The sequence below is a fragment of the Salvelinus alpinus genome, chromosome 5 (genome assembly GCF_045679555.1).
Source record: "Salvelinus alpinus chromosome 5, SLU_Salpinus.1, whole genome shotgun sequence".
In the NCBI taxonomy this organism is placed as follows: domain Eukaryota; kingdom Metazoa; phylum Chordata; class Actinopteri; order Salmoniformes; family Salmonidae; genus Salvelinus; species Salvelinus alpinus.
This window is the reverse complement of record NC_092090.1, coordinates 37,775,680-37,803,529: the sequence shown is the minus strand read 5'-3', so window position 1 is coordinate 37,803,529 and position 27,850 is coordinate 37,775,680. Positions and strand designations below refer to the sequence as shown.

Sequence of the window (27,850 nt, the reverse complement as noted above, 5' to 3'; positions counted from 1 at the left end):
TGTTACTCCTTGCCTATAGTAGCTTATGGTTTCAGTACAACGAATGAGTTACCGCCTGAATCTAGTTCTGTGTCCAAATCAAACGTATCTAACAAGATTGCCATGTTTACTCAACTTAATGATTTATTTCTGCCTGGTAATAACTGTCACTGTGGCTTAGATCCGAAGCCCACTTTTAAACGTGGTCTTCATGGTATCGTAGTGTTTCACTTTAAGGGCATTAAGTCCATTTGGAACACGTGTTGCCAGCCTGTAAATACGGGCACAGAATGGACAATGTTATTTTCTTTCCACATTCTCCTGCAGTAGTTACTTGGGTTTCTACATTTGGTCATGATTGATGCATTGCCAAGAATTCTTATGACACTTGATCAGATATGTGAAAGAAGTGTAATAAAAGTTTGAACTATATGCTTACAACATGATATTCAATGCCTACATCAATAACACACTGAAATGGAGGCCTCTCTGTAAGGCTAGCAACCCTGGTCTACATGCCTAGGTTGCTCCAGAAAGTTGCTGATATCAGTAGTTAGTTACTGGCTCTGACCTTGTGTAGCCAGAACCAGATAACAGAATGGCCTTTTCATTTGGACATTTTAGTCATTTAGCAGACACTCTTATCCAGTTAGTGCATTCCTCTTAAGATAACTAGGTGAGACAACCACATGTCATAGTAAGTGCATTTTTCCTCAAATTTCAATTTGAATTCCGCCTCTGAAAAACGTGTATTTTATGTGTCTCCCTCTCAGTTGTCTATCACCATGGGAACAGCGCTACAGGCGGGCATTACACCACGGATGTCTTCCACATCGGTCTGAACGGCTGGCTGCGCATTGACGACCAGGCAGTGAAGGTCATCAACCAGTACCAGGTGGTGAAGCAGACTGCTGAGCGCACTGCCTACCTGCTGTACTACCGTCGCGTCGACCTGCTGTAGATACCACACACGCGTACATGCACACTCACAAAGAGGAACACTCATTTTACACACATTCAACTACACATACACTCTCCCACTACACACATACACACTCAAGTGCACATACACATGCATCCATTCGAACACACACACAAACTAATGAACAGGAACACTGCCCAACTTCTTCTATTGCAAGATTTTCTTCTTCCTCCCCCTCATCCCTGCTTTTCCAGAGAGCCAGCTTTTCCAACAATGCCTTTTTTTCCTTTTATCTTTTTTGAAAGAATTAGGGGGAAAAGGACGCGTTGTAAAATAATTCCCCTGTGATGGCTTCCTCTTCTCTGTGCGCCACTGCTGTTTTTTTAATGCTGCGAGGAGAGACTGTTGAATGGACTGAGAGGAGGGGACCTTGAGACTCGCTTCTGAACCTACAGCCTCGTTCAGACTGGGAACAGTGGGTACTTTACCCACAGGTCGAACTATCTATCTACAACACGAGGCTGCAGATGGACGGTTGGACTGCTGGAGAGAAGTTGTAATTTTTTAGTTTATCTACTCAATGTTTTTTTTGTGTGTTTTTTTTGTTTTGAAAATGGCATAAAATAATCAGTTTTGCCTTTTAGCAAGGGGAGTTGTTGTCCTAATGAATTTGCAGCAGTTTAAACACCTGTTGAAATTTTGCCGGAGTTCGTCGGGAAAAGGCCCAGCACCAGCAAACGACAAAACGTTATCGGATGAGTCTCTAACTCCAGAGGCAAGATGCTCTTCATGGCCACCATCTCTTCTTACTTCTCCACCTTCCTCACTTTCCTGATGCTTTTAAATCTAGGTAAAACTTGAGCCATCAAAAAAATAGAAAAATGACAGGAGAAGAGGTGCTGCTATCGTGTGCTGAAACTAAACAGCTTTGTTTGAAAGAACCTTGTGGTTTCTGGGTGTGGAATTAGAATGACTATCTAAAACAATTTTAATGCGCTTTAGGATTTAAACGATGATAAAAAAAAATAAGCTTCTGTGCACGTATAATATATCTGATCAATAACAAGATGTGGATGTGCTAATGCACACTTGCAGATATTTTAAGATTTAAAACTGTAAAAAAAAAAAATTGACATCAATCTAGTTGAGTGTCACCTTGTTTGGCTCCCTGGGTGGCTGTTAGTTATAAGGCTTTTTGAGTACTCTGGAGCGCTGGAGAGATGCCAATGAAGACTTGAGATTCCACCGCACGCACCGACCCTTGTTCATTTTATACCTATCCTTTCCCCCCTCATCCTTCATTTATAATTTTTCCCCTGTTCTGGTCTGCAGGTTCCATCTATGTATAGGCGGCCTGCCTTTGTAGAGTTACAACAGCCACATGACCCCTTACCCCCCAACTCACCAGAAAAAGGGGGCTGCCTTAGGTTCGCTATGCGAGGCTTTCTAATCCAAATCTCCACTCAATGTACGAGTCCAACCCAGTGAGTGTGACAACTGTAAGTCAAATGTCTGTAAAGTTTTATGGGAATGTACCTTACCTTTGCATTTCTTCTTTTGTGGCTGAGTGCAGTTCCTCTCCAGTGAGAGAGACTGTCCATTTTGAGGGGAAGTGGGATCACATCTGCTGCTTGGCTCTAGAAATTAAATCCCCCACAATAAATGCGCACAAAAGGAAATCATGTTTTGTTTGAGACCTTGCTTTTTGCGTCATTATTCATTGATTGTGTTTTTGAGTTTCGCTTAAATGTTATTTTGTTATTTTTCATTTGTTCAATAACACCATGACCGTTTCCCCAGAATTATACTATATGGCATCTAAATTGATATTTGAGCGAAATTACCCAAGGTAAAGCACAACAATGAATAAAATTGGACAAGTTGTTTGCTTGATCATATTTTCTTTCGTCGTTATTTTTAATTTTTCCTCCACTAAGTTTGATCCGTAGTCTAATCTTAAGGGACATTTCAAACAAACCAATGTCAGAATCTGTCAGTATTTAATCGTTTACAAAAAGAACATAACTGGCATGGTGGTTTACCCTTGTATACTCTATATCCTTAATGGGTAAAGCAGACTATTTTCTAAAGATATTTCACATACAGTATACACTTTCTCACGTACACACACTACGTGCACACACACTTGGCCATTGGATAAAGCGAGGTACACAACTGGGAATGGGTCCTTTTGTAAGGCAGCTCTCACACTTTCCCATTTCTGACCACTGGAACGTTGGGGCAGTGTGAAATAATTTTTCCCACAGAATAGCAGGGCATGCATTTTAGATCTTACAGGAAGAGCTTATTTTATCCCATTTCTCACTTTGTAGTTCTCTCACTGATGGTAGCAGAGACTTATTCAATATACCTGTCCCCTTTTATTTAAAGTGACTGGAAACTCTGAGTAATGGAAAAAGTTATCTTACCATGTGCATTTTCTGTTGCATACTTTGAGTTTGGAGCAGTGTCATTTAAATTGCCCACACAATTCCCTTACATGAATTAGTGTTGTATATTTTGTCCTGAAAATGTGTTATGTTAAAGTGACTGCAATTTCGTTGTCTAAACCATGCAGAATTTGGTTCCCTCAAGTCATTTCCTTATTACTTATGGGTATGTAAAGTTTAAAAAAAATCCCCAACTGAAACCAAAGGATACTTCACATTGACCCTGTTGCCTTTCATAATTGCGCTAATGCTTCTGTCTAATTTTGGTTTCACCTCTGCATCATAAGTTCTGTTGCTACAGCTCATGATTCATTCAATCAGCATGACTCAGTCATTCCATATGAGGAAATTGAGCTGATCTGTTCAGATCATTATAAAACTCCTTAAGTGTTAGTTAAATTGTGTTGATGGCTATGTGGTCATATCTGATACACTCATTGTGACAATGTTGGTTTGAAACAGACCCCGAAGAATGTTTTGAAGAAGATGGTTTGAAACAGACACTAAAGCTGTCAGAAAGCTTTCTGTTGTACACATTTTATCCCTGAGTCTTTTTTTATGATTATGGTCAGGATATGTGCTGGCGAATCGCTTCAATGATGTCGTTCTGTTTAGTTTGTGCTTCCTAACACGCTTGTCTGCTGAGGGCTTGTGTTGGGATATCAAGCTGAAAACAAACTATATGCTGTCTTTTAATCTTAATCCTCCAGCATTCTACTCTTTTTGTTTATTGTTCAAATAAAAGATTGCGTTAAACCGAAGCCGTTTGCTAATGGTGTAGTCAGAAGACTGCTTAGCTTTCTTCTAGTACTCCTAACATCTGTAGTCTCTACCCACCTTCAACTGCCCTAGTACAGACAATGTCACAATAACAGCCTGCTCTCACAGACAAGACGTAATATAGTAAATGTGAATCCGGGACACTCAAATTAGTATGTTATGTTTGGTATGGTTACATAAGACAGATGGTTTACTTAAGGCAGAAATGAAAATTGGGTGGTTGGTCGGTGTGGATAGGTGGGCGTGTAACGCGTACGTCTAGTAACCCAAAGGTTGCGATTTTGAATGTCATCATGGACAACTTTTGCATTTTAGCTAATTAGCAACTTTTCAACTACTTATTACTCAGCATGTTAGCTAACCCTAACCGTAACCCTTTTAGCTAACCTTAACCCTTTAACCAACCCTAACCTTAACTCTTTAACCTAACTTCTAAACTTAACTCTAACGCCTAGCTAACGTTAGCCACCTAGCTAGATTTCGTAACATGTTTTGCAAATGCGTAGCATATTGTACATTTTGCAAATTCGTAACATATCATACGGAATGAGTGATGGACATCCACAAATTAATATGTACCATACCTAACGTAACATATTCATCTAAATTGATTGTCTCGGATTCAAGTACAGAATAATACAAAGTCCTCTGAGACCAGGTGGACAAACAAAAACATGAAATAAAGTAGAAACTGAGCCTCACAGTATATATTACATGTATTGTAGCCAATCTAGAAATAATCACCTGTATTGTAGCCTACCAGTATCTAGAAATAACCACCCATGGTCTCATTCCTCATTTAGTTTTCACCTACAGTATATGATGTGCAGTATTTACAGTATGCTGTAGCTGTTCTCCCCCTGACCAGGTCTGTGGTCAAGCTGGCTGCCTCTGTGTCCTGACTACAGTCTGGTTCAGGGAAGTGAGCCTGCTTCTGTTTGATTTATGCAAGCAGGCCCATCATTTCAGATTTTGCCCCCTCTGTATTTCTTGCTATAATTTGGCCTTTTGCAGGGATGCGGGGTGCAGGTTTTGCTCTCAGACTTGAACATGTAATTAAGTGTGGTATTTTTCTTGTTACTATCACAGCACAGCTAAAGGTCCTCTTTATAGGCCCGTGGCCTGGGGGGAAAATTACATCCCTGGGCACCCAGTGATGGACCACCTATATACTCAGAGAAGTGTCTCTTTTAGCCACACTGAGAAAATTATAGGTTGTAAGGGAGCTTGTTTTACCTCTTCCATTTTTAAGGCATGAGTGAATGTTTATAGCCAGAACACATTTTTTAAAAGCCAGTAATTTGTAATGGGCATGTTGCAGTGCAAATCCTGGCATGAAGGTACACTGTAAACAGGGGCTACTCTTAACATGTCGGTAGGGGTTGTAAAGTGACGTTTCAACCTTCTAGGGGATACTTTAACATTACCTGTGACGATTTGAAAACTAGCACCATTGCCTGTGCCACAGAGGTTTGACGCATCAGGGAGAGAAGTGAGGGATGGCTGAATCAGAAGTGCTTAGAACATTGAGTGAACATGAAGTTCAGAACTCTCACTCCCCCATCATTTATGAAGCATGTGGATGGAGAGATTCAGTGCAGGAGAGAAACCTGATCTACCCCTAGACAAGATGTGTGTGTGTGTGGTTACATACATCCATATCAACACCATAGCCTCCCCAAACCTGTCCCCTAACCACCTCAGTCCTTATTTTCAGAATCATTTTTCTTGGCTCTAGAAAACTATGCAATTTGAGAGAACCATTTCCTGTCAGTAGTAACCAGCGAATTCAATCAGAGGGGGAATCACATAGTTTTAAAGTTTCCCTTACAACAACATTTTTCTGTGGTTTAGCATACACAATTCAGTAGTTTGCGTTAGAATGATAATGAGCAGTAACAGTTACTTCCGCCCCCTCCACTGTGTGTTGGCACAGGACTATCCTGGCCCAGTCAAACAAACTGTAGACCTTGAGACTGGAATCCTGGGCATGCACTCCCTCTGGTGCTGTGATGGTCCCTGTGCCCTCCAGCTACGCAGACCTCGCCCTATTACCCCCTTGGCTCCTCACTCCAATGGCTGAGCCCCAAGAGACTTGCCACTTTGCCCTCTGTGATACTCCCACCCGCTTGTTCACCGTCAAGTCCTATATGCTGCAGTTCTACATTTCCCAGCCTAAACTATCATGGATGTCTTATTTTCTATCTACTGTATGTGGAGCATCTTTCATGTTCTATTAGAACAACCCATATTAACCCAGTCTCATTTGGTTCAGTCACACTGTCTGTACCCCATTACCCCCCCATTCACCCCTTCCCTCCCTCCCCCTCTGGCTACATTTCTCCCTCACCATCTCAGTGCTTCCCGTTCAGGGATTCCACATAGTGCCCCCCTTAGTCACTAGGGGAAACAAACCGTGGCGACCAGGATTCGAAGGATCTCCCCCCTCGCCAAATAAACTCCAAAGCAGGGGTACGAGCGGAGCAGGAGGGTGTTCTGAAATACTGCTTAGGTAAATGTGAACCCCTCCCCCCGTGCTTCTCAGTGTAGCGTGGCACCTGGACAAAAGCCCCACTCAGTCAAGGTCATGGTTGGCATCCTGTTACCTGAGTTTTAGGAAACGCTGGAGATCTCCTGGTCTATGGTGGATTGCATGATAATGAAGAGCAGTGCTCGAACTGACACAGATGGGAGGATGTTTGAGTCACCTTTCTCATTTGGCTTTGAACCCCCCGATACAGTCTAGGATGTGAATAATCCCCCCTCAAATTAAATCTCTAAGGCCTCAATTCTATCTGAAGTTTGATTCTGAAAGAGATCCTCTTCCTCTGTCCACCTCTCTTCCCACAGGTCTCAGGGAACAGTGCCCTCTGGTGGACATAAATCACAACCATCAAGCCTGTAGAGATTGTTTGAACAGGTTTAGACTTTGCCTTCTTCATGCCACCCTTCATTGTGACACAGAGAGGGTTTGAGTGTAAATGGCTGTTCTGCCTCTCATAACATGTGAGCCTATTCTCAGGACTATAAATTATATTAATCCAAACAGTATTTCCTGTAGCATGTTGGTATCTTTACCAAGCACTGAACCCATGTCTGAGAGAAGGGGGGGCGGGGAGTGTAGAGAGATTTTCTCATCCTCTGTCCTAGCTGTCTGTTGACACACGAGTGGTAATGCTTGGGCACCTGGGCACAGTGTTTAAACTGCTGAGTTTCACTGAGGGTTTCTCGGGTGATTTGAGTAAAAAAGAAGAGGCCTTCAGCCAGTTGCACACACTGTGGCCTCTTAAAGGCCAACAGAGAGGGGTTTCACACAGAAAAAGGTAAATCACCAGATTAAGTGTTCCCCGTCTCTCACTGCTGCTAACCAGTAATGTTACTGTGGTTACCTTAATGTTGTTTATTTTGGCCTTATCAGAGCGGTACAGCAAACATTTGTATGATTGAGGAGTAATGTAAATACAGTATATGTGCTGGTTTCTTAGCAAGAGGGTGGTGGAGGATGTAGATATTTCCAGCTTTGCAGCACTGGCACTGCAGGCCAATCATGGGAGGCTAGGGGGTCAAGGCTTCCCTCTGAAGGGTAGGAGAAGTAGGACAGGGTACCTTCTTTGGGAAATTCTTTCAGGACAGGTGAAGGAATTATTTGTTGTTTTTAAAAACCATCAAGAGGAAATGAAAGCAGGTCCATCTCCAGACAGAATATTAGTCCATGGAGCTCCTACATCAAACATGGAAGACCTGAAACCCATAACTTATTTTAGGCAAGCGTCCCAGAACTACTATAACGACGGGAGATTTGTTAATAATATGGGCATAAGACTTACATACATGTACATTGAGTATACAAAACACTAAGAACACCTGCTCTTTCCAGGACATAGAATGACCAGGTGAATCTAGGTGAAGGCTATAATCCATAATTGATGTCACTTGTTAAATCCACTTCAGTCAGTGTAGATGAAGGGGAGGAGACAAGTTAAAGAAGCGTTTTTAAGCCTTGAGACAATTGAGACGGATTCTGTGCCATTCAGAGGGTGAATGAGCAAGACAAAATATTTAAGTGCCTTTGAAAGGGTTATGCTAGGATGTGCCAGGCGCACCGATTTGTGTAAAGAACTGCCAACGCTGCTGGGTTAACGCTCAACAGTTTCTCGTGTGTATCAAGAATGGTCCACCACCCAAAGAACATCCAGCCAACTGAACAGCTGTGGTAAGCATTGGAGTCAACATGGGACAGCATCCCTGTGGAACGCTTTCTACACCTTGTAGAGTCCATGCCCTGATGAATTAAGGCTGTTCTGAGGGCAAAAGAGGGTGCCACTCAACATTAGGAAGGTATTCTTAATGTTTTGTCCACTCAGTGTATGTGCAAGACTGGCAAGCCCAGAAACGCATAAAAGCCACTGCAACAGCTTTCTGATGTCTCACTGGTTTATTATACCTGTGTGCAATAAAATGTGGATTCTGGTAAAAGTCTTTTGAACAAATCGTTTCTCAGTCGGATCATTTACAAATGGTCATTTATCAGTGGTCTGGGTTTGATCTGATGAGACTTTTGCTTTGTCTTGGCTCTGGTGGAGGATTGGAGAGAAACTTTGTTAAATGGAGCAGAATTCTCAAGTCATTTTCAAATCCCTTTTGAGAAGATTAATTCCTTGTGAAATTCACAACCTAAATGTCTCAGAGCAATATCAACTTTATGGAGGAATTATGGGAACAACATTTTTAGCTATTAGGTCACTGTGCAGCTGGCTTTTCTTCTGCTAGGTAAATAATAGCGACAACATGATGAACCATCTTCTCAGCCGCACATGAAGTCTCTGCTTCTCTGTGTTACTGTGCCAACCCTAATCCATGTCTGGCGGGACCCCCCGTGCCAAGTGTCATAAACTTGTGTTTCTTCTATGTAACATGTTTGTTAGTGCATCTTTCATGTGCTGCTGCTGAGTCAAATGAAGGCCAGCTGACATCTCTTTTTCATCTCCCTCTGTGGTCCCATGTGGCTGTGTGTTTAGATGACAGTCAGATCATGATGGAGTACTACCATGCCTTTACATCCACAGGTCTGGGTCAGTACAGAAGATGTAGGCATGTATGCTATACTTTACATGTGGAGCGTGATGTAGAGGTTGGTGTGTCAGTGATGCAGTGTGTGAATCACAGTATGTGTAAAGTTCCACCTTGGATTCCCACTCTGATGGGAGTCTTGGTCTCCATACCTGGGGGTAGAAATGTGAATTCCCCATGGGTTAAGTCATCCTCTCAGAGACAATGCTGAGCTGTACCAGAGGGACGGAGATAAAGAGACTGCTCTGACAAGCTGGGTACTTGGTACAGATGTGAATGAAGTGTTTGCACATGTGTGCAAAGTGAAGAGAGACGAGTGTAGTAAGAGCACCACCTATTCTTCATTCCTGTTTGGTTCTAAAACAGAACCGTTGTAAATCAAACTGCCCCTCCACTCTGCTATGAAAAGAAGACATTCTGTCATGGCATACCTTGAGTGGCATCAAAGCAAGGCGTCAAAATAAAAGGCCAACGAGTGAATAGTTGTTCAACCATAAACTGATATCATACCAGCTATCATATCATATGAAGGATATATTATAATACAGCTATAGAGAGAATTATTAATAGTAATACAGTTATACACAAATTACATTATCACTATCAAAATAAACAAATTATAATATCGTATGTGGAATTATTAATTATATTTGCATGTATCCGACTATAATGATATACAATCATGCAATAATCTTTAATAGGCTAATGGTAATTATCGATAAAACTGTCTTGAAGAAACTCTGGCAAAGCTTTTGGATTGGAAAAGAAACAGAAAAGTTATACAAAACTCTATTACGCATTTCGATTGCTCTGGTTCGTAGTGAATTACATACTTTGTGTTTTCCTTTCGACATCAATCGTCAGAGCGCAGGATGCTTGCCAAGAACATAGCCTTCTTGAGGAGGGAGCTATGGGAGTGACTAAAGAAAGAAGCGTTAAGATTTGTTTCCCTCCTCGCTCGTTCAGCGGGGTCTCTATATAAAGCACTGCGATGCCGTGGTAAAGTTAATCAAAAGTCACAAAGTTACTCTGCCCTCTAGGACCGCAGCCAACGAGTACAGCTCCACTTCAGCACCAATTTAGCAAACGGGAAATACTCAACCGGTGCAGAAGCTTTTGGATAATTGCCGATAATTGCCAGTGATTGAGGTTAGCATGTTTTTCTACGTTTAATCACATGTATTCTGCACCATCTATTCACCATGTAATTCTATGATTTTGGGTACCACTGAGTTCAAACGTTTTATAATGTAAAGATTTGATAAGAATATGTTAACATTTGTTTGTTTAAATACATTTTCTTTCATCAATGCTGTTATAAATGATTTAGCCTGTCATGAAATACTAAACGTTTCAATATTGTCTTGAACATTGTTATAACACATGCAAGTGCAGTGCTCCAGCCATCATCACTGTCCACATTTCCACTTCTGTGCTATAATGTCAATCCCAGGTGTCAATTCCTAGAAAGCAATTTAATGAAAACTGTGCAACATAGCTTATATCAACAATATAGCTGTTTTGAGTCAGGTTTACCTCAGAGCATGTGTTGTCAACTTGTCTAAGGGGAGTTGTGTTGATGTGTGACACTTCTGGGTTTGACATTGGGGGCAGTATAGGACAGAAGAGCTACTGCAGAGCCACCAGGTGAAAGCCCACCAGCTCCTGTATATGTAGGCAGGGTGGCCAGTGTGTGTGTGTGTGTGTGTGTGGCTGGCTGCTCTGTCTGTCACTCAGGTATAACATTCATGAGAATGATGAGAAAGGCCCAGAAATGAAGGCTGGTGTAGGTTTGGTGTGAGAAGGTAGGCAGGGACACAAAGAGAGGGCCAGAGGAGGGGTATGGTGGGATGGTTGGGCTGCCTCAGGCCAGCCGGCTCCTGTGGCTGCTTGGCTCCGTGACAGTGTGTTGACACAGACCGGCCGTCAGACCTCAAGCCGCCGTTCCAGGCTGAGAGAGAGAGGAGGAATTGAAGGATGCAGGGAGCAGTGCTATGACTGCGCTCTCTCTTTCCTTCTCTCTCCCTCTCTGCCATGCCTTCTCCTGCCGGCTGATTTAGTAGCCCTGCTGTTTGTCTTCTCCTGGCCAATGGGGTTGCGGCTGAGGCTGGGAGCCTGCCTTGTGCCCTGTGAGCCCTGTGTGCTGTGGCAAAGGAGGATGAGAACCACACACTACCTCATATTCATACTAAAATGTTCTGTTTTAGTAAAGAACTCTGCATCTGTCTCTTCCCACCTCTCTCTTTATTTGGCTTTCTCTCCCTCTATTTTCATCTCTCTATCCATCATTTTCTCATTAACTAATAACCTTTTCTGCTGTAGTTCTTCCCTTCTCCCTCTACTGTTTTAGATTGTGATTTTGCAGGTCAGCCAGAGGAGGATCAGAGAGAGGTCAGAGATGATGGACATCTTGAACCTGACTGATTACTCTCTTTCCACCCAGATTATTTATCACTCTCGAATACAGGGTCATTAAGGACAATTGATGGCTTTAATGAAATATCTGCAGTCATGTTTACTGATAGATCATAGTTCCAAAGGGGCTGAGTAAGACTCCGACAAAAGAAGAAACTAATTAACATTGTGAATTTCCCTAGTCACTGTGTTGAGCAATCGATGTAAGATTACAATTTGTCATTATTATGGATCTGAAAGGATATCCCCAGCTAATTGCTGAATTGTGATAGAGCTGAACAGAGCTTTGAAAGGATTTGGCCAAGCTGAAGATGATCAGGTACAATGTGGAGATTAAACTGATGAGATATTGTCTGACTACTGAAAGCCTTGTAGAGAGAGTGTATCCTTGGACATGGAGTAATACCACTCATTTAATTGCCTCACCTGTGAATACTACAGTACTGTGGATAATTGTTGCAAAATCTCTCGGGACTCCACCTTGTTCTTGTGGTAATAGTTATGCAACTTGTTCTCAATGTGGTGAGATCTGCTGTGATATCATTTCCGGACTGATGTATTGCAACCAGTGAAATGCCTCAATTAAAATTGAGCAATACCTCTAGTACAGTTTCCTATGGAAAAAAACAGGGTTCTCTTGCGTTAGTTCAGTCGTCTGTCTGGCCATGTGCTTTGCTCTGTAGCCTGCTTTGTTGGCTGGCGGGCTCACAGTGTGTTTTCTCCCAACAGCATTGTCTCTGCTGCGCTCAGGACCAGAGCTCACACAAGGCTGCCCACTGTAGTCTGCCTACCCAGAGCCCTAGACACAGACGCCCAGATACCCGTCCCAGAGACCGGAGATGACTGCTGCCATGCCCCGCTGGCTCTCAGCCCTCACCCTCGCCCTCAACCTCCTGGTCCTCTCTGCCAGGGAAGGAGCTGCCCTCTTCCTGCCCGACTCCAATGAGCTGCGGCAGCTACTGAGCCGGTACCAGCATGATCAGAACAGCACCGATAACACAGCGGGCAGTAGGACCCGACGGGCCATCCAGTGGACAGACCGCGGGGAGATTCTACAACTGCACAACAAACTGAGGGGACAAGTCTACCCCACCGCATCCAACATGGAGTACATGGTGAGAAATGCAATCCTGAAATGTACACTACCGTTCAAAAGTTTTGGGTCACTTGGAAATGTCCTTGTTTTTGAAAGAAAAGCAACTTTTTTGTCCATCAAAATAACATCAAATTGATCAGAAATACAGTGTAGACATTGTTAATGTTGTAAATGACTGTTGTAGCTGGAAACGGCAGATTTTTTATGGAATATCTACATAGGCGTACAGAGGCCCATTATCAGCAACCATCACTCCTGTGTTCCAATGGCACGTTGTGTTAGCTAATCCAAGTTTATCATTTTGAAAAGCTAATTGATCATTAGAAAACCCTTTTGCAATTATGTTAGCACAGCTGAAAACTGTTGTTCTAATTAAAGAAGCAATAAAACTGGCCTTCTTTAGATTAGTTGAGTATCTGAAGCATCAGCATTTGGGGGTTCAATTACAGGCTCAAAATGGCCAGAAACAAATAACTTTCTTCTGAAACTCGTCAGTCTATTCATGTTCTGAGAAAGTAAGGCTATTCCATGCAAGAAATTGCCAAGAAACTGAAGATCTCGTACAACGCTGTGTACTAATCCCTTCACAGAACAGCGCAAACTGGCTCTAACCAGAATAGAAAGAGGGGTAGGAGGCCCCGGTGCACAACTGAGCAAGAGGACAAGTACATTAGAGTGTCTAGTTTGAGAAACAGATGCCTCACAAGCCCTTAACTGGCAGCTTCATTAAATATTATCCGCAAAACACCAGTCTTAACGTCAACAATGAAGAGGCGACTCCGGGATGCTGGCCTTCTAAGCAGAGTTGCAAAGAAAAAGCCATATCTCAGACTGGCCAATAAAAATAAAAGATTAAGATGGGCAAAAGAACACAGACACTGGACAGAGGAACTCTGCCTAGAAGGCCAGCATCCAAGAGTCACCTCTTCACTGTTGACGTTGAGATTGGTGTTTTGCGGGTACTAAGGTGAAAAATCCCTAATTGCTCCAGGGTTGCCATTCATATTGGCTGACCCTGGCCGTGACCCCCCCCCAGTTGGGATAGGCAAAAAGCACATTTCCAATTGACACGTGTGAAATAGGACAAATATAAGCACCCACCAATGTATTATTACTAGATAGTACAGAGATGGAGGTAAATGTCAGCATCAGTCTCTGTTGCTCAGGAAATACCAGGGTCTTGTGTTTATGAGACAGTGATATAATGTAGGTGAGTGTTTATAGGCTCCACTTTCAGTGGGAGGGTTTTGGTTTTACTACTGTTAGGTTCTGAACAAACAGAGTAAAAACTCATGGACATCTAGAAAAAGCTCAAACCAAGTTTATTCACCCACTGGTTCATACAGCTGCAAAGACAAAGACATGATTACACAAGAACAAATATTTATGCTTTCCTACTAGGCGCAGTCAACTCCTTGCACATCTAGACAGCCAATACATCTCTGTTGCTAGTCAGGAACTTAATTGGTTCCTCTCACTGGTGTAGTCATGGCCCTGCCTGATGCTAGAACCTTCCTGGGTGTGGAAGTATATGTGTGTAATAGGACTGTTCCTTCTCAATTCATCTGACCTGACCTCGGGCCGACTTCCTCACCCTGGTCCGCAGCTGTCCTACCTTATCAGTGACTGAAACCAGACTGTTTTCCCTTTGCCTCCCTCCTTAGGAGCCATGATATTTAACAATACCATGTTTTGACAGAATGTAAACTTTCTGCACTCCCCCTTGTCTCACTCAGTAACTTTCCCTACGCCTAGGTTCTATCCACCCTACTTTGATCCCCAACATATACATTCATTATACATGTAAAGTAATCAATAAGTTCTAGTATGGTAACATGAATAAGTATGTTTCAAGCTAGAACCCAACACTACAACAATCTTCTCTCCTGGAAAAGATGAGCTCATGGTAGTCAACTGCTGGCAGCCTGGAGAGGAGCTGGCTTACTGGGAAGATAATTACACTGACTCTACTTTACCTGCTGGGAGTCAGACACTGCAGAGAGGGGTGAATGAGGACAGGGTAGGCCAGGGGAGGACAGTGGAGAAGAAACAGAGTGCTACATGAAGGAGGGATGGATAGAGTGGGAAGGGGACTGTGGAGAAGAGAGAGCACTGAATGTTATTGAGAGGGATAGTGTTTATGGAATGTGGTGACTGGGTAAGAGGGTGTGCTGAGGTTAAGGTTAATATAGTTTAGATGGACAGACTCGGGGGGGGGGGGGGGTGTTGATGTAGTACAGATGTAGTACTGAGAGTGTGATGCCTTGTCTGTGTAACTGTGGTGTGGTCTGGCAGGAGAGGAAGGGCCATGCAGTCTCCCTCTGCCCTGCTCTTCTGTTCTCTGCCAGGCCTCAGCCAACAAGCTTGGTTCTGAGGACAGGACTGGGGGTATAGCCGAGCTGGCATAGTCATGGGCATGCATATGTATGTGTATGTATTTGTATGTGTGGTGGTGACCACCAAGGGCCTGGAAATGTACTGAGGAGAGACACTGTGAGGCGCCACACTGTACCAATCCCCTCCTCCCCCTCCTCCCCCATATCCTAGTGGTAGTGGTGGCAGAGATGAGGTACATCCCCCTTTCCACCCTCTTTTCCACGAGTAGAGAGAGAAACCCGCTCAGGAAATATGCCTAATTCAGCTGTGATTGCTGGGGATTTGTAGTGGAGCGGGGCCAGGCGCTGCTCCACTCACATTTCCTGGGCTAAAGCTAATGTTTTACTTGTATCCAGATCAATTTCAGCTCCCTGGGAAGGAAGAGGGAGAGCAGAGGCCTACTAAGGTAGCTAGTGGTTAGGTAGGTAGCAATGAGGAGACAGGAGGAGCATTATTATATGGAGGCGATCTACCTGGTGGCCTGATATTAAAGCAGCTGGGGTAAGTCTCGCTGTGGTGATGGTCATGGATGCAGGTAGTTTTGATGGGTCTGTCTCACTGTTCACTGATCATATGTTTGAGTGTGTCACAGTGTGGACCCCTTTGCTGTCATTAATGTTACTGAAATGTGTGAGTTTTAGTGTTACGACTTTGTTCTAACAGTGTTATTTGTGTGTTTCCAGGTCTGGGATGATGAGCTGGAGAGGTCAGCCACTCACTGGGCAGAGGCATGCCAGTGGGAACATGGACCTAAGGACCTGCTCATGTCCATCGGTCAGAACCTCGCTGTTCACTGGGGCAGGTAAGACAATATGACACACACACGAATGCATACACACATGTACACTTCGCACACACACACACACTCTTTGTGCTTTATGCTGTCTGCTACTGAGTCTATGTGAGTCTGTAGTGTGGCTGTTGTGTGTGGATGTACACTGAGTGAACAAAACATTATGAACATCTGCTCTTTCCATGACATAGACTGACCAGGTGAAAACTATGATCCCTTATTGATTTTTAAGCCTTGAGACATAGATTGTGTATGTGTGCCATTCAGAGGGTGAATGAGCAAGGCAAAAGATGTAAGTGTCTTTGAACGGGGTATGGTAGTAGGAGCCAGGCGCACCGCTTTGTGTCAAGAACTGCATCACTGCTGTTTTTTTCATGCTCAACAGTTTCTCGTGTGTATCAAGAATGGTCCACCACCCAAATCACATCTAGCCAACTTTTGGATGCCTAGGGGAGTGCAGCTCCCGCTCAGTCCAGTCCAAGCTCTTCTCTGTCCTGGCACCCCAGTGGTGGAACCAGCTTCCCCCTGAAGCTAGGATAGCAGAGTCCCTGCCCATCTTCCCAAAACATCTGAAACCCTACCTCTTCAAACAGTATCTTTTTTCAATTGTTATTTAGTTTTTATTGAGGAACACAAAGAAAGTACAAATAAAGTAAAAGAACAACAACAAAGATCTGGCAGTTACAGCGTGCATCATACGTTCATCAGATTAGTTACATTGACATCATCTTTGATTTAGACAATTTTCAAGTACGAAACCCCTTTTCCCCAGTATTCCTGACCTCTCTCCTGTTGAGTTCTTAAAGCAAAGGTCATACGCTCCATATGGTGTATTTATTCTACAATATCTATCCATTGTGTCACTGTGGGAGGGTCTTTTTGCAGCCATTTCCTAGTGACAGACTTTTTACTGGCTGCCAGTAGGACCTTCAACCGGTACTTTTCTCTAGTGTGTAAGTTATCAGGTATTTCACCCAAGTACAAAGAAATTAATGTTTGTTCTATGTCAAAACCCATTATCTTTCCAATATTAGATCTTATCTCTCCCCAGTTTGTTTCGATTGCGGGGCAGGACCAAAATATATGAGAGTGATCCACCCTTGATAGCCCGCATTCTCTCCAACAAGGGTGTAGTGAGCCAGTCTGTTTTGATTTCAGTTTAGGTGTTATGAAGAAACGTATAACATTCTTCCAACAGAATTCTCTCCATGACCTTGAGTTGGTGGAGCTTTGTTGAGTCTCTAATATGTTCAACCATGTTTCATCAGTTATTTCAATGTTAAGTTCCTCCTCCCATTTCTGTTTAATATAGTTTGTAGATTGTTTCTTTGAGGATTGAATACCCAAGTAAAGATTGGAAATAGTTTTTTTGATACTCCCCAAGTTGTATGCGTTAGTGAATACTTAGATACATTTTTGAGGTGTTCGAGGGTCAATCACTTTTATCTCCCTGTCGAACTTGTAGGTATCTGTAAAAATGTTGTTTATCCAAGCCTTGTTTTTTACTTAGGTCCTGGAAGTTCTCTAGGTTCCCATTCCTTATAAATGTACTGAATGATGTGATGCCTTTCTGCATCCACTGTTTAAATCTGCTGTCCTGAGTTGCAGGGATGAAGCTGGGGTCGTATGCGGGCCAACTCAGCAGTTTGACCTCTGTCTAAATGACTTTGCTTAACTACCTTAAACCATGTCTTAAGAGAGAAATGAATCCACTGATTTTGTCTAGGTCTCAATTGCGCTGACACAAAATAATATTTTAGGCTCTTCAAACAGTATCTTAAATAATCCTCCTCCTCACCTCGACCCCCCCGACAAAAAAATGTGACCCCCCCCACATACACACTCCACCTCTCCTTCTAGCTCTGACTCTACTGATAACTGTTATTGAAAAAAATGTTCTATTTGTGTGATATGTGGCTGTCCCATCTACAGTAACTATCTTAAGATGAATGCATTAACTGTGTGTTGCTCTGGACAAGAGCGTCTGCTAAATGACTCAAATTAAACATTTAAAAACATGGGCCAGCATCCTTGTGAAAAGCTTTCGACACCTTGTAGAATTCATGCCCTGACAAATTGAGGCTTTTCTGAGGGCAAAGGGGGGGGTGGAGTGCAAATTAATATTAAGAAGGTATTCATAATGTTGGGTATACTCAGTGTATGTATTTGTGCTGTGTGTTTGTTAGTGTGTTCAGAGCATTGCAGCCTGACAGTGGGGCTCTTTGTGTATGACAGTGGAGGGCTCCCTCAGCAGGTGCCATTCCAGGAATCCGCTCGCTTGGGCTCTCACAGTCCCCCTCTCTCCCTCTCTCCCCCGCTCCATTTCTCTCTCTTCTGATGCCAGCAACAGCTAGGGCTGTTTTTCTCCCTCTCCACTGCGATTTTGTAGTCTCAGCACTTTTCAATACCGTAAAAAGAGATGTTTACAATAAAGGGCCATAATTGATTCGACAGGCTGTGGAGCCATGTTTAGTTTTTGTAATTTTTTCTCAGCATGGCTCGAGTTCCCCAGTGTTGGAGGGAAACAGACTGTGAGTGTGTCTGTGTGTCTGCTGGGTCAGAACCGGACTAATCAGTGGAGGCCTGAGGGGAGGCTGGTGCAGTGCGTCTCAAGCCCAGCCAAAGCACCTGGCAGCCCCCTCAGATATCCCTCATGTGGCCCTGGCAGCTGGAGGTCCTCCTGTATGAGCTCTCTGTGCTGCTAAGGCTGATGCTGCTCCCTCTGTGTCTGCAGGTACCGCTCCCCGGCCTACCACGTCCAGGCCTGGTATGATGAGGTGAAGGACTACACCTACCCCTACCAACATGAGTGCAATCCCTGGTGTCCCGACCGCTGCTCAGGGCCCATGTGCACCCACTACACCCAGGTGAGTCTTGGCTGGGGGAGAAAGGGGGTGGGGGTTCTGAATTTGGAGCTTTGAGTTCATGAGTACTTCCCTCAACAGTTCCTCCATGAACAGCAAACCACATTTGGATCTAATTCCATATTAAATTGTATTTTTACAGGTTTCCTTTGAACTAATGTAGATGATCTGTGTATGAGCCTGTGCAGTGTTCAAGGTCATATGTCTCCTTTCTACCATCAGTATATAATGGACAGCACGTGACTTTTAAAGGTGATGCTGCTGCAGGTATTCAGGTCCTGTGTAAAAACAACGTGTTACCTGCAGCCTCTTCAATGGGTGTCCATTAACTAAAAACAGGGGGAGTGCCTTAAACAGTGTGGTTACCATAGGACCACATGGGGGCACAGTAGTGTAGTGACAGAGGAAGATATGTGCTTGCCTCAGGACCATTAAACCATCACATCAGAAAGGGTGCAACAAAGTGGAAGAAAGAGGAATAAACAGAGGGGAAGAGAGGGACAAGGGGGGATAAAGAGGGAGAATTGGCCTCCTCTCCTCATAGACTTTACTTTGTAGCTGGGATGGGTTTGTGAAAACAGCCTGACCCATCCTCCTGCATCTGCATACCTCACATGGGAAACCAGGTCACTAGCATCTGGAAACACTTCCCAGACACACCAATCATCTGTGTTTGACCTGGATTCCTTTGAAGATGGAATGCATGGAACAATGCCAAGTCTGAACACCCTCTCCTTGTTTCTATCTTTCATTTTCTAGAAATACTAGCGTAGCATAGTTGGGGTCCAATCCCTACCATAACACTGCTAAGCTAGGTTATGCTAGCCCCTCCGGGTCAGTATCCTCACAGTCTCTCTCTCTGGGATGACACAGAACTTTACCACAGGCTCCAGCCCTCATCATCACATCTCTGTGTATGCTGTAGTGGTGTAGCAGTGTGGTGTCTATGCTGAGTCATTGTCTCTAAGTCAATACTGCCTGTGGCCTCTCACTGGCCCAGGAAAGGGAAACACATTCCTGAAAGAGAGGGGGGAGGAGTGAGAGTCAGAGAGAGAGAAAGAGGAAGGAGAATTAGGGGTACAGGGGGAAAGTGTGGTATTGGAGTCATGTAACAAGCTAGGACTGCCTGGCTCTCTGCCTGGCTGTCAAATCCATAGGTGAAAAAAAACTGTATTACTATAATACTTGTTATTTTTCACTTTTGTATTTGGTGTTTGAATTTTGATTGATACTGTTATTGTACTGCATTGTTGAGGAGAGTTAGCAAGCAAGCATTTCACTGTACCTTGTGCATGTGACCAATAAACTTTGATTTGATTTAACTACCTCTCCATATTGACAGAGGAAGTGGGCCTGTCCAGAGTTGTCTTTGTTCAGTCCGAGCCACTGCCAGTATCATTTATTTACATTATTAAACTGGATCATGAGAATGATCACAGAATGTCGCAGGAAACAAACTGTGGTCACATTCGACGTCTATCTCCCTCTGACTGGGGCCGAATGAAAGAGTAGCCTCTTCTAAGGGCCCCTGTGGCCCCATCAATCTGCCTCCAACACCCCAGCATGGGAGCCGCTTCCTGTGGCAGGAATGAGGGATCTGTGAGGGGCGAGAGAGATGAGTGAGAAAAGGAGAGAGGTCTACAGTGACATGGTGCTTCCTACTAATGTGTCTGTGAGGCTCTTTCTCTGACCTCGATAGCCACCCATGACAGGCCCTTTCAAAGGCTGCAGGGCTCCATATCAAATAGTTTTAGCTCGTAGAGTTGTCTGCACTTTTATGTGGAGCTGAGGAACTGTATCAGTGGAGATGGATGTGTGGTCATAGAAAGAACAATGAGTCAGCAATGCGAATATCCTTTTATAATAACAATGTTAATGGAAGTGTTGTCTTATCTGCAGCTGGTCTGGGCCACCACTAGTCGTGTGGGGTGTGCAGTGCACGTGTGTCCCAGGATGAACGTGTGGGGGGAGATCTGGGAGAATGCTGTTTACCTCGTCTGTAACTACTCCCCCAAGTAAGACCAACTCACTAACGTTACTCTCATTTCCCCACTCATTCACACATCACGTCTCCAGTGTTCTATTTTACATACTTCTTACCACCACATGGGGTGTTTACCTAATACCAAATGCTTTTGAGGGCACATGTCAGGGTATGAATTTGTCTGTCTAATGTTACCGTTAAAGTGTCTGTCTAAGAAGTATTTCATGACACATTGAGGCCAATTCTGAAATTCCAGCAGAAGTTCAAATACAAAAATAATAAAGGAAAGGGAAAGAGAAACAGGTCCTAAGCAGAATGTTCCAGACCGACCTCATTTAATTTCCAGAGGGACAGCGTGTGTGTTTTCATTATCCAGCTGGACTCAGGGTTTTAAGAGTGTGTGATAATGTGCAAAGAACACGTGAATAATTACTAGGCCATGTGCCGTGACGGCTGAGTGCTGATTAGTTTCCAGCCAGTCATCCTGACCACTGTGCTCGTTCCTCCTCCCCAGGGGAAACTGGATCGGAGAGGCCCCTTACCAACATGGCCGCCCATGCTCCCAGTGCCCTCCTAGCTACGGAGGAAGCTGCAGGGACAACCTCTGCTTCAAGGGAGACTCTCAGCGTTCTGAGACTGAGGACATGAACGAGGTGGAGAAAGCTCAGATTCCCATGTCACCCCGCACCACCGCCAAGCCTGTCCCCAGACCCAAACCCAAGCCTGCTGCTCCCAACAAGCCCTCCGCTCCCAAGGCTCCCACCACCACTTTCCTGGGTGAGTTTGACTAGTGGGAATCGTGTTTGGGGGCTTTCAAAGTTGACTGTTTGAATGTACTGTTTGGGAAGGAATGCCACTGAAATCCCTAATTGACCAGTAATTGATTTGTCTCCCACAGCCCAAAACATCAAGTGTGAGACCAAAATGCGTGACAAGTGCAAGGGAGCAACCTGCAACAGATTCACCTGCCCTGCTAACTGCCAGAACAAGAAAGGGAAAGTGTGGGGGACGCTCTTCTATGATGTGGTGAGTCTCACACTGAAGTCCAACATTTCCCACTATACGTTTGTATGTCTGAATGTGTTTCTAAGGATTCTGTTTCTATTTTTCCAGCAATCAAGTATCTGTCGTGCTGCTATGCACTATGGCATCATCAATAACAATGGTGGTCTGGTGGACACTACAAGGAAAGACAAGTTGCCATTCTTCGTCAAGGCAACAAAGAACGGCATTGAGTCATTCAGGTAGATATTTCTGGTAGTCTTTATTTTCTGTCGTCATTCTGCCTGCTATGCTCATTCAGGGTTTGTGAAATTAATGATTTCCTGAAATGTAATGGTCTTCTAATGCCTGGCTTTGATCTCTTGACAGTAAATACAAAGCCGGCAATGCATTTGTGGTGTCCAAAGTGGAAAGTAAGTCAAACTTTTTTCCAGAATAAGTGGAGCATGCAAACCCTTGTTTTTAGCTTCTTCACCTGATGACTTTTGCAGCTGTTGATGGCGTATGTCTCCTCTCTGTGCCACAGGACAATCAGTGGACTGCTATGCAACAGTGGCGGAGATCTGCCCCTTCAAGAAGCCCTACTCCAACTGCCCAAGGTGCCTAGCTCCTCTCCCCCCACCATGTTTCACACGCACAACAAGAAGTGATGACTTGTGAATTAAGGGCCTTGCTTTGTAAGCAAAATCTAATTAGAGTCAGATTCCTGCTCTGGGCCAAATTCTTTAAACCTAAAGTACAAAACCACTGGAATCTCCTAAACATGCAGACTCTGCTAGAAGGAAGCGTCAGTCTTTCCTCTGTTCTACAGAAGTTCTACGGAAAATGTGTCAGGGTTATTCATAACATGACATACATTACATTTAGCTAAATGGCAAATTCTTGCATAAATCCTGCATTTCTCATTGTTGCAACATAAACCATAGGTCTGCCCATTCAATTGTATTTGTCAATAATAATGCATTCTCAATGTGTGTCTCCCTCAGAGTGTTCTGTCCGGCCAACTGCAAGAACGAGCCATCCTACTGGGCTCCGGTGGTTGGGAACAGCTTCTACACAGAGGTAAGTACTGGACCTAGTCACTGGGTATACCAGAAGGGCCTCACCATGCCTGTCCTGTCCTCCTGACCATGTTGAAAGGCTGAGAGGTCATACTGACAGAGGACAAAAAGTTTGTCCCCACTGGGCCTGCCAGACAGATACACCTCAGTGTGTCTGCTCCCCAGAGAGCTGTATCTGACTGGAACACTGACCTGATTTATGTTGGACTGCAGATGAGTGCGGTCTAGCCCCGTTGAGCACTTAAGAGACTGTGGCCTGAGGCGACCACGAGCAACTTCTGAATAGCAGTGTGAACACAGTTGGAATGGGAGCACTGGTGATGCAGGCCTGGTAATGGTCGCCAGTAATGTCTCTCCCAGTGCTGGGTTCGACCACACACAGCTGCTCAGCCCTGGCTGGCTGACTAACTGACTCATAACTGGCCCAGAGATTGCATGCCTGAGGCCTGAGGTCTGAGGCATGAGACTGTGTCAGGAGAGGGCTTTAGGACCAGTCTCAGAGAGGGAGGAGCAGTGGGACACACTGTCACCTCCATTATTGTCACATCACCTAAGTTCCTGTCAGATCACCTCTATCACTTCCTAATGACCCAAGGGCAAATCTCAAATGATACACTATACTCCATACAGAGCGCTACCTTTAGCCAGAGACACATACGGCTCTAGTGACAAGGAATGCACTATATAGAGAATAATATGCCATTGGAGAGATGCCATTCTAAAATCACCTCTGGCTTAAGTTGCAAATTGCATGTGTAAGCTAATGTGAGACTGCAGTGAATGAAAGGAGTGAAACAAATAATGATGCTCCCCTGGGAACCATTTTGGACCTAAATTGACCCAGTTACATGAAGTTGATGTTTTAAGTGTTCTTGCCTCGAATGAACTTGTTGACTCTTGTTTTCCCCCAACATTATTTCACTTAGATGTAGTCCAACTGGACACATCAGTTTCCCAGAGATCTCAAACAGGGCCTAATGACTGTATTTTGTCAGGGCAGAGCCTGATTCGAACACTTAAACACTTACAGCGCCAACACTGAGCAAAACACAGCAGAAGGAGAAGAACAGGCCTATATTGACATGACAGAAGTCCCTAGACACCAGTCCGGTTAACCAGACACCAGAGAATGTGGCCTGTGTTGGGCTAGACTAGTGTGATGGAGTATGATGAATGAGCTTCCAGGTTAGTGATAAGGACCCAGGGTCTGACACGCTGGAGCCAGACTCAGTCTGGGGACAGGAGGCATCATGCTCTGCCTCGGAACTATGTGTGGAGTGTACAGCTCTCTGCTGCTGTCTGTCATCTGTAATCCAGAGTGGGGCAGCAGTTTACATCCTGATAATGATGTGCCTGGCTTCGGCCTTGCTAATGTCATGCATGTGTACATGTACAGGATTTGTACAAATGGAATGCTCTGGAAACTAATACATTGACTGTATTTGGTGTGGCTCTGTGCACTGTATGTGCCTGCACTGTACCTAATACAAGAAGCTTTACTGATATAGTGAAATGGAATAATAAGCCATGATTGCTGTATCTGATATCATGAGAGGTATATTGAACCCTCTCTTCTGATTCCCCCCTCCCTCAGCGCTCCAGTATCTGCCGAGCAGCCACCCATGCCGGGGTGATCCAAGCCGGTGGGGGCTACGTGGACGTCCTGGCCCTGGATAAGAAGAAGAGTTATGTTGGCGTCCTGAAGAACGGCATCCAGTCAGAGAGGTGGGTGCCTGCTCTACCCTCCTCTTCCCCTGTAAAATACCCTTCCCTGCCCTCTCCCTACCCTTCCCTCACACACCCCTCCCCTGTCAGACAGAGGTCTAGGGCTCAAGCACGGAAGCCATTGGCGCCAAGTCCATGTTTGGCACACAGGCGTGCAAGAGTAATGGTGTGGTTTAGTGTGCGGACGGCCCACACATGAACTCTTTGCTTACTTTACCCGGATATTCAATGGAGTGTGCAAAGTGCTGCATGGCCAAAATCAGCTGAGCTAGAGTACAGTGAAATCTATTGCTGAAATCAAGGGCCCCCTCACTGGGAGCCTCACATTAACCTTAGTGTGAGTGAGGACATGGGCTGTCAGTGACAGGGAACAGTATGGTATTACAACCATGGCTATCAACAGTCAGCCCCTGGTGTGATAGAGACTGATCCAGAGGTTGACTTCTGTCCAAGTGAGGACCCAGCTGTTAGGAAGTGGGGCGTACATGTAGCTGGTTGGGTGGACGGTTCTTTAATAAGGAGGAAATAATCACAGCCTATCCATTTACCCCGGGATGGAAAAGCTGTCGGTGGCTGACTCAGTGCTTCCCTATGCAGGTAATTGCAGCCAATCTGATGCCAATGGGACGGGCATCATCCTGACATTACTGAGATTGGCAGGCCTTCAAGGCCTCTCCACTAATGAATTAATAACAAAGCCGTCAGGCCCAGCACAGTAGTCAATAGTGGTTGTTGGAAAGATCAGTCACTATAACAGCATGGCTAACAATGAGCCAGTGTTTGAGTCATGTTTCCAGATATGACCACTGTGATTACGCTACTCTTACTGTAGGATGTCATGAGCAACAGGCTGACTTGAATTGGAGCCACACACGAACAATGACAAAAATAAATTGGATCCACAAAACAACTGACTGACTTGACAGCAATATTGTTTATATTATTTTAGTTATTTTTAGATTTATGTCATTTTATCTTAGTAATGAGTTGAAAGGACACTGGTTAACTGTTTGAGTTCATGAATGAATGCTCAATGTAACCGTCTCTCTCACTTCTCTTTTGCAGTAAGAGCAATCCAGAGGGTGGCTCGTTCCGTGTTTTTGCTGTGAGGGAGTGAGTCTCCTCCATCTCAGGGCCTCCCACTCATTGGTTCAGGGACTAACAGGGTCCCCCATCTGCTCTCAAGGGGCAGGAAGTGCCCACAGGTTCGATGCCATGGCAACTCCTCCCATCTGTCTCTGTCCCCCACTCTGGGAGGAAGCAGAACTTCCCGTTGGACCAACAGACACTTCTCCCTCTTAGCTAATAAACAGTAGCTGACTGCTCAATTCGGTGGCTAACATCACAAAGAACCCTTCTGTTTTCTCCTACCCTTCTCACCTTTAAACTCCAGATGTGGATATTTTTGTAAGATACGCAAGCAGTAAATGCAAAATGATGTGTAACATCAAATAGAACATAGAACAGCTGGTGCTGGATCTCTGCGTCTTGACATGTAGTTAGGTTTCAAATCAAATATGTCATATTTGTTTATATTTTATGTTCTTAATACAAGTGAATCATTGGTCTCCATGCACAGGAATGTATATTGATCACTGTATTTAATCATTCTGTACAGATTTAATTAATTAATTTTTTCCTTCTTAAATGGGTGTATATTGACAGTTTTATATGTGTTTATAATGTATTTTGTAGCTTGTCTCTGCTTTCCTAACCCATTTATGCTTTCATTGGGGTCTTTACCTTTGGCGGATAGGCCATGGTGCTTGAGGTAGGAGAGGATCTGTGTTTGGCATGCTGGACGAGCTCACAGTGGACAGACAAACAGGTAGACAGAGACAGACAGACTTAGGGGTTGCGTAGGAAGGGAAGGGGAATGAGGAGGAGGGGAAGGCATACCTCCAAGGAAAAGAAACCTTTCCTGAATACAGCTTGTACGACTTCCAGTGTCAATAATGTTCAGACGATCTGGTAAAGGTACAAAAACATTGTAACAATATTCTGTCCACTGTGAGCTCAGGAAGGCAATGGGAGCTTGTGTGGGCAGGGCTTTCAAAATGGTGGCATATCTGGCTTCATCCAAGGACATTCACAGATGAACAATGTTCTTGTTTGAAAAATGATTCTGTATTTATAATAGCTCACTGCTTTAATCCCCCCTTTCCTCTCTTGATGCCATGTGTTTTGATTGAGTAAGAGAAATACTCTACGATAGGTTGAATTTGTCCCCACTTAAGACAGTTGAATGTTGTAGGTTTTGTAGAAAGAGGGTCTTATACAGTCCAATGTGAGAAAGGTGTGCCAAGTGTTCCTATCAGCAGGTTTAGCTTCAGTTAGGATTCATGACTAGGTAATGATTTGTAAAATACACAGAGGATGCAGAACATGGATCTGTTTAAACCACTCATACCCAGGGATGTAATAAATAGTTACTTATCCAGAAGGAAGGCACACAGAGGCAGAGGCACGCTTCAGTTGGGGAATATCCTCTTAAATGCTGAGACTTTGTCGTGAGAGGAGAGTAAATCTATGTAAATTGATGCTGGAGGTTTTGGGTCTCCTAAAGAAGGACATTAGGTATCCTCTATCCATCCCTAAGCTAGACTGGACAGCAGTGCAGCCATTCTCTCTTTGTTTTAGTTTTCATCTGTCTATGGTTTTTTTAGGCTACCTCAGTCTTATAGTACATGGGCAATCTTAAGGGAAATGTTAATGGTTTGTACAGCTTTGGAAATGGAGTGTAAAACTTTGATTAGTCTTTTCCGAACTGTTCTCTATGCTGTAAAGCCTTCTTTCTAAATATATGTGGTGTGTTATTTTTGTTTGTTTGTCTAGTTTGTATGGTGTTTATAGGCATTGGATGGGGTTTTGTATTTTTTTTGTACAATTTGAAAATAATTAAAGTTTGAAATAGTTAGAATGTTTGTTTATTTTGTACACTGGATATAGTAGGATACAATGGCTACATTTGCCTAGGTAGTAGGAACATGTTCCTATAGCAATTTAGCATAAATACTTATTTCTCAACAATCCAACTACAGCAACACATCTTGTACAGCAACACAGCTTGAGCCAGATCATATGACTGGAGCAGTCAGGTGACATGACAGGCATGCTGAGGTCCACAGCAGGCATGAATGGAATAGAGACCTAGGCCACCCAGGTTAGGCCCATTATCTCTGGAACAACTTCACCGACCACAGACACGATCCGAACTGGCCTTGGTCTGCCTCTGGTGGGTACAGACATGCAGGAATGGGGTGGAACAGATTCCCACTCAGTTAAAACAATCACTTATCCTTAGGAAGCACAGAGATGGTATGCTGATACTAT

The 27,850-nt window shown here is 44.1% G+C and overlaps 2 protein-coding genes across 5 annotated transcripts in view; both read left to right on the top strand.

Annotated features, from left to right (window-relative positions):
- The window catches only part of LOC139576046 (ubiquitin carboxyl-terminal hydrolase 10-like), a 37,609-nt gene extending 33,497 nt beyond the window's left edge, over positions 1 to 4,112 (top strand). For all 4 annotated transcript variants that reach the window (XM_071401661.1, XM_071401659.1, XM_071401663.1 and 1 more), the window contains one exon: positions 753 to 4,112. In XM_071401661.1, coding sequence (XP_071257762.1) covers positions 753 to 940 — 188 coding nt within the window. In that variant the 3' untranslated portion in view covers positions 941 to 4,112. The remainder of the gene's footprint in view (positions 1 to 752) is intronic.
- A 3,602-nt stretch (positions 4,113 to 7,714) lies between these two features.
- On the top strand, positions 7,715 to 27,437 carry LOC139576047 (cysteine-rich secretory protein LCCL domain-containing 2-like). Its single transcript, XM_071401664.1, has 13 exons — positions 7,715 to 10,350; positions 12,346 to 12,731; positions 15,772 to 15,890; positions 18,616 to 18,748; positions 20,645 to 20,760; positions 21,244 to 21,506; positions 21,628 to 21,755; positions 21,843 to 21,973; positions 22,101 to 22,144; positions 22,258 to 22,330; positions 22,718 to 22,793; positions 24,387 to 24,517; positions 25,583 to 27,437. The coding sequence occupies exons 2-13, from the start codon at positions 12,456 to 12,458 to the stop codon at positions 25,632 to 25,634; spliced, it is 1,542 nt and encodes a 513-aa protein (XP_071257765.1). The 5' UTR covers positions 7,715 to 10,350; positions 12,346 to 12,455; the 3' UTR covers positions 25,635 to 27,437.
- Positions 27,438 to 27,850: the final 413 nt, after the last annotated feature.

Bases quoted from the DNA above. Each gene is read 5' to 3' on its own strand.
- LOC139576047 (XM_071401664.1), top strand. From the start codon at position 12,456: ATGACTGCTGCCATGCCCCGCTGGCTCTCAGCCCTCACCCTCGCCCTC. The intron at 15,891-18,615 runs GTAAGACAATAT...CTGTGTCTGCAG, and splicing joins CTCGCTGTTCACTGGGGCAG to GTACCGCTCCCCGGCCTACC. The intron at 21,974-22,100 runs GTAGATATTTCT...ATCTCTTGACAG, and splicing joins AACGGCATTGAGTCATTCAG to TAAATACAAAGCCGGCAATG.